Source organism: Portunus trituberculatus, chromosome 28 (genome assembly GCF_017591435.1).
Source record: "Portunus trituberculatus isolate SZX2019 chromosome 28, ASM1759143v1, whole genome shotgun sequence".
Taxonomy (NCBI): Eukaryota; Metazoa; Arthropoda; class Malacostraca; order Decapoda; family Portunidae; genus Portunus; species Portunus trituberculatus.
Window position 1 is genome coordinate 10,589,244 of NC_059282.1, and position 6,498 is coordinate 10,595,741.

General features: G+C 43.2%; 1 protein-coding gene across 13 annotated transcripts in view; it reads left to right on the plus strand.

The window, feature by feature from the left end:
• The window catches only part of LOC123510372 (N-fatty-acyl-amino acid synthase/hydrolase PM20D1-like), a 31,656-nt gene extending 28,226 nt beyond the window's left edge, over positions 1 to 3,430 (plus strand). For 5 of the 13 annotated variants that reach the window (XM_045265488.1, XM_045265484.1, XM_045265486.1 and 2 more), the window contains exons 12-13: positions 20 to 311; positions 1,881 to 3,430. In XM_045265488.1, coding sequence (XP_045121423.1) covers positions 20 to 258 — 239 coding nt within the window. In that variant the 3' untranslated portion in view covers positions 259 to 311; positions 1,881 to 3,430. Of the gene's footprint in view, positions 1 to 19; positions 312 to 1,817 lie in introns of all 13 variants that reach the window. The other 8 variants (XM_045265490.1, XM_045265496.1, XM_045265489.1 and 5 more) reach the window with 3 other exon arrangements.
• Positions 3,431 to 6,498: the final 3,068 nt, after the last annotated feature.

Genomic DNA, 6,498 nt, shown 5'->3' on the forward strand with positions numbered 1-6,498 from the left:
CGCTATCTTTGTGACGCAGGTGTGCTGGTCGGTAACACGGACACCAAACACTACCTCAAGCTGACCTCTCGTGTGTACCGCTTCACTCCAGTACCTTTACGCAACTCGGAGATTACCATGTTCCACGGACATGACGAGAGAATCAGCGTCTCTTCCTTCACCACCGCCGTCGCCTTCTACCACCACCTCATCCTGGCGGCGGATATCCAGGTGGCGCCGATGAAATCCTCAGCTGGCCACAGAGCCGGCGAGCTGTGAGCGGCAGGGCTTGTATTGCGCCACCTGGCACTGTCATTGCTAAATACCATCAGGTGGGGTGCCTTAGGTGTACAGTTGGTGGCAGCTGACAGTGTTCTGGCTAGGACTGGATAGGGAAATGAGTTGAAGGCAGGGAAAGAGAGACAGAGAAGTGAGAATCATATCTATGACTTCATTACTGCGATAATGCAACAATTCACTGCACTAAAAACACTGCTTGGAGTGTCCTAGGAGAGAGAATGGGTTAGAAGAGTAGAATTTTTAATCCCTAGTAAAATATCATGCTTATAAGTGGTTTGTGATGAAAGGAACGTGCCAAATGTAATAGGAAATAGAACACAACACACTGAATGTCCCCAGTAGTTTACGAATAGCAGGAGTTGCAGTCAGGGTTTTCAATATGTCACGGTACTGGAACTGCCCACAGACCTCTTATCACCATCACCAGTGGCACCGGCGTCACCTTTACCTCTAAGAATGTCTCTCTATAGACACTGCTTGTGAGGGAGAAAGGTGGCAGAGAAACTCAGAGGTAGACGTGTTCTCTTGTGGTTTGAGTATTCCTCCTCTTTCCACGTCACAAATAATATTTTTCCGTAAACTTAAAAAGAAAAGGAAAAGAAATGCATGTCTAAATTTTCTACCAACTGTGAACTCCTTTCCTTGTCTGGAGCTTGACACTAACGATCTTCCCTTGCTCGCCTACGCGGTATGATCATTACTACTCCTATATCCATGAATCTTCAACTCAATCTCAATAGTTTTCAAGCTTTAATGGTCAACAATGCATCAGTCTTCCTCTCTTTGCCTGCGTGACATTTACTATACTTACTCGTACACTTCTGTGCTTCACCTCAACTAGTTCAAGAGGGTTTATTCAAATTGACACGAGATTTTTTAAGGGTGTTTTTATGGCACCAGAGGTAAATTGACAAGATTTCTACATTATTAACTGGAGAAACACTCTTGAAAATCCCACTAGTCACCTCTATGGCCTTGCAAAACAGTCGTGATGGGAGAACAAAGCGTTTCTGAATACGGACCTTACCGCAACCCTATGTCACCCTTTTCTGTGTTATTTAGTATCTAACAACCCCAGCAACCTTCATCCCTAGGTGTTTATAAGCTTGAAATACTGGAAACCAACTAATCTATCTCCCCTTTCTCTGTGTCACATGAATCAAGCCAAGACTTGTATTTTAAAGGCTTTACTCCTCATCAGGGTTATTTTCAAAGGCCACAGAGGTGCACGCTCAAATTATTTTTTGTTTTACCTTCCGACGGTGCAGAATGATTGTTAAACTATCAATAGAGTCATGAATCTGTCCCTTGAAAATAATAGCAATAACAACAACCACCATAATATCATCACCACCACCTATACCACTACCACTGCAGCAGCAACAACAACAGTTAGGCCAAATAGTGTACCTAGAGTATAGACCACGCACATGTTTTAACCATTTATCTATTTCCTCCTAAACGGTGTCATGCTTCATTACCACGTAACCGCATACCCTTTAATCATTAGCAGTAATTAAGGTGCTCTCGCCCGACAGGTGGACAATTAATTAAGGTGTTGATGCTGACGAGCCACTAATTACCGTTGTGCTATCCTGCAGGGTGACGACGCGGGGGCAAGAGCGCCACGCCTCAGCCACACATTGCTCAAGGGAAGGGACAACATCGATGAAGGATACAATACCATTACAGCGTTTCTGATCCTTCTGCAAGCTCAGAACCCTTTGCACTTTACATTATGAGGAGTCCTATACTGTTTTTGCTATCAGGTATGGGAGTTCAGTATATATAAAGGGAGGGAACAACATCAACGAAGGATACAATACCATTACAGCGTTTATGATCCTTTTGCAAGCTCAGAACCCTTTGCACTTTACATTATAAAGAGTCTGATACTGTTTTTGCTATCAGGTATAGGTGTTTATTATATATATAAAGGGAGGAAACAACATCGAGAAGAGAACTGAAGAATACAATGCCATTACTGCGTTTCTGATCCTTTTGCAAGCTCAGAATCCTTTGCACTTTACATTATAAGGAGTCTAATACTGTTTTTGTTGTCAGGTATGGTGTTTAGTATATACAAAGTGTTTCTAGATATTTTACCGAACTCAAAATGCCTTTCACTATAGATTTTAAGGAAGCCAATACTCATTTTGCTATATGTATGTTTGCTATCTAGTATCTACACTGTTTCTGAACCCTTATAGAAGTCAAAATCCCTTGCACTTTTATATATAAGGAATCCAGTACTCTTTTTGATGAATGTTCAATGCCAATAGCGTGTATCATTTTTGCTACCAGATATGTATGTTTGCCGTCTATACCATTTCTGAATCTTTCCATAAACCATTTACCATTGACTCTACACTTCTTCAGAATTCAATCCTGCCATACCTAATCCTGCTATTCCTAATCCTGTCATTCCTGATCCGATCCACGCAGTCTTCACTAGATCTAACACAATCATATTCTGAAACGCTCCTTCCTCGTATGCACACTACATTTAAAAGCCTCTAGTTGAAGTGACGCGGATTTTTAAGGGTGTTTTTATGCTTACAGTAAGAGATTAACACGATTTATACGTTATTAACAGAAGAAACAGTCTTAGAAACCCGGTTGATCATCTCTGTGGCCTTTGAAAATAGTCGTGGTGAGGAAGAGAAGCTCGCATTCTCAAACATTTCTGTGCTTCACCTTCACTATTTCAAAAGGCTTTATTTAAATTAACACAAGTTTTTTTAAGGATGTTTTTTGCAGTTCTAGAGACAGAATGACAAGGTTTTTATATTATTAACTGGAGAAACATTCTTGAAAACCCCGCTAATCATCTCTGTGGCCTTGGAAAATAGTCGTAGTGAGAGAGCAAATCGTTTCTCAATACGGACCAGAGAGAGAGAGAGAGAGAGAGAGCAAAGCGTTTTAGAATAATGACCATGAGACCACAGATCGAGAAATACTGACCCAGAATCCCTCAAGAGGTTATCCTACATTGTCCTTCTCTATCCTTACCCTTCGTCACCGCCTCCTTCACTCACACACCCACTCCTACCACCACCACCACCCACCACCGCCACCACCACCAACCAACCAACACGCTTCCACTAATGATTGTTCAGGATAAAGGAGACGAATAAACGTTTGAATCTTACCTGTTTGTATTAGTGATTTGCGTCAGAGAGAGAGAGAGAGAGAGAGAGAGAGAGAGAGAGAGATAATGTGGGTAATTTCAAAGTAAATGTCTTTTTTTTTTCTTTCATATTTTTCTGTCTGGGATTATAAATGGAAAAATGATGATGTATTAAATTTGGAGGGTTTTACGGTGTCTGTAGAGAGAGAGAGAGAGAGAGAGAGAGAGAGAGAGAGAGAGAGAGAGAGAGAGAGAGTGTGTGTGTGTTACATAAAAGAGGGGGCAGGAGGAGTGTGGGGATGCGTGGGGGATGTTGTCGGAGTAAAATACTAGGGAGGTTGGGAGAGGGGAGAGGAGAGATGGGAGGACAAGAGGTGGTGGTGGGGTGGTGGGTTGGGGTTCTGTGAGAGTAAAGGGAGAGTGTGGGGGATAAAGGTGAGTGTATGCGTAGGTAAGAGTGTGGGACGTAAGAGTGAGAGAGAGAGAGAGAGAGAGAGAGAGAGAGAGAGAGAGAGAGAGAGAGAGAGAGAGTGTGTGTGTGTGTGTGTGTGTGTGTGTGTGTGTGTGTGCGTGTGTGTGTGTGTGTGTGTGTGTGCGCGTGTGTGTGTGTGTGTGTGTGTGTGTAGGAAAGGAACAGAGAGAGAGAGAGTAAAAGAAGGGGGGGGGCTGGAGGGGCGACTGGAGTGGTGGTGGGGGTGGCGGGGATGGGAGAGCAGTGAGGGGGCTGTGGCTGGGGGCTTCGTCAGGTCGATAATGGTGAGGGGGGGTGTACCTGGCCCATCCTCCACGTTGTGCCTTTCTCCTCCCTCTCTTCCTCCCTCCCTCGCAGCTCCAGCCTTCCTCCCTAGCCTCCTGCAGCAGCCCTGGGTCCTTCAGGATACAAAATGCGCCTGGAGGAAGAAGGAAGGAGGTAGAGAAGGGTAAGAAACACAAGAATATGTTTGAGGTCATAAGGATTGGATTACTCAACCCAACACACACACACACACACACACACACACGTATAGTCTTCTCCCTCGGCCACCTCTGCGTCAGGAAAGGTTGATGGAGGACACAAGTCACCCCAAACAACTTGACGTGTCTGGGTGATCGAGACAGGCGGGGCGGTGCGGTGTGGCGAGGGGCGAGGCGGTGTGTTGGGGCGGACGGGACGGGGCAGGCAGACGTCGGGATAGGCGTGTACACCATGCCTGTTTATTAGCGCAGTGACAGCTTGTAGGCAGACGTGTAAAATCGTGGGAAGTCTTAATTAGGCAGCAGTCACTTTGGCCCGGTGACAGAGAGGCAGAGAGAGAGAGAGAAAAAAAAAGTAAAGGACGTAGGAAAGAAAGGGAAAGGAAGGGAGCTAGTTTGGGGGAAGGAAGAGCTAGGTATAGGCTGAGTGAAGGCTGCTGGGCGGTGAACCTGTGAATCTGCCCGCTGTCTCGCCAATGATCGGAACTAAGCGGAGGGCTGAGTGAGGAATACGAGAAGTAGGTCACATGGTGCTGGAGTGAGCTGGACCACAGGAGTGCTTGGGTTCGAGCCTCCAGTAAGGTTAGATAAGCACAATAGCACATTATACGCACACACATAGTTTATCCTCCCACGCTGGTGACTACAAACAAACGCTTTCAAACTGAATCAAGAGACATAACACTGATTGCTTGTCAACCCTTAATTCAGTGTCATGGCACGTCTTCATATTTATTCTGCTTACTACTGGGTGATTTTATACAGTACCAGAAACTCATGTGGGGATTAAAATAGTGAAGGTTCTCGACCATTGATCTTCTGACCTCCGTAGACCCTTCCTAATGTCAGAAAAATCGTCTAATTACACTCAAAACCCAAGGTAAAAATGCGTCCCAGTACTGAAGTGGTTAATGTGATATTCTGCTATTTACTCTCTTGTGAATTCTTCTAATTTTAGTAATATGTTGCTCTGCAGATTCTAAAGACTTCCTCATAATATAGGTAACTGTTTTCACTCCTCTTAGTTGACTATTCATTTTAATCGTAATTAAAAATCATAAATAAGAGCAAGTTATTTGATAAGTAATATGAAATGAAAGACTGTGTATATAATCAAATGTAATTTTATGTAAATGCAGTCACTTAGTGTTTACCGATTATAATTATTGTTAATTACCTTTATCATCATCTTAACTATGTATTACCAACTTGTTATTCAAAATACGATAACCACTTCTTGATATGTAGGTAGGCAAATTATTATCTTTATTATCATTGTTATTATCATCATTATTAGTATAAATATCTTCCATTAACAATTAGTATTTATTTATTAGTATTTATCAGATATATGTGAACTTCTCCCCATACGATTAAGTCCTCGGATAAGAAAACAAAATTCCCGCCAAAACCAGAGCGGGTCAGCGGGTTGGCACTTGGAGGGTCCCGTTGGCTGCAGGGACGGGCCGTGGCGGAGCGAGTTTTGTTTGTGTGAATATTAGTGGCTCCCTGTTGGCTATTTCCCCTTGATAACCACCGTGGGTCCCCTGTGAATGATGCTGTATGTTGTGCTGTGAAGAAGGGTTGGGCGTAACGAGGAGTGACGATTGAATATGCTGCCTTCTTTATCAAACTACAGTGGTTTTGTTTCTCCTTGGACGTCTCTCATGTATTGATATGGTTGATGTTTAGTTTATTTTACGATTATCTTCTGCGTCTCTATGCATTGTTTTAGTATTCCATTATTTGCTGTCACTTTATGCAGTGTTCTGTGTTGTCATTTTATTCGTTACCTTACCATGTACTCGTATTTATTATTTTTTTATTTCCTTTCTTTTCTTCTCTGCTGTATTTCCTCATATTTCCCCAGCGATATATCTTCACCCACCATTTAAACTCTTTATTTCACTGTACCATTTTACCATTTCACTACCATACCATGAATATTACCCATACACCACCAGTAAATACCAGTGTTCTCTACGGTAAGGGCCACCAATATTTTTTCTCACTTAAGCCCAGGTGATGATAAACTCTAATTAAGCCAGCAAACACCGTGTAGCTTTCCGTAACATTGGTTATGGAAGCTTTCGGTCATTAGCCTGACTCATGTTGGTGGTGATAGTGGGATGGGT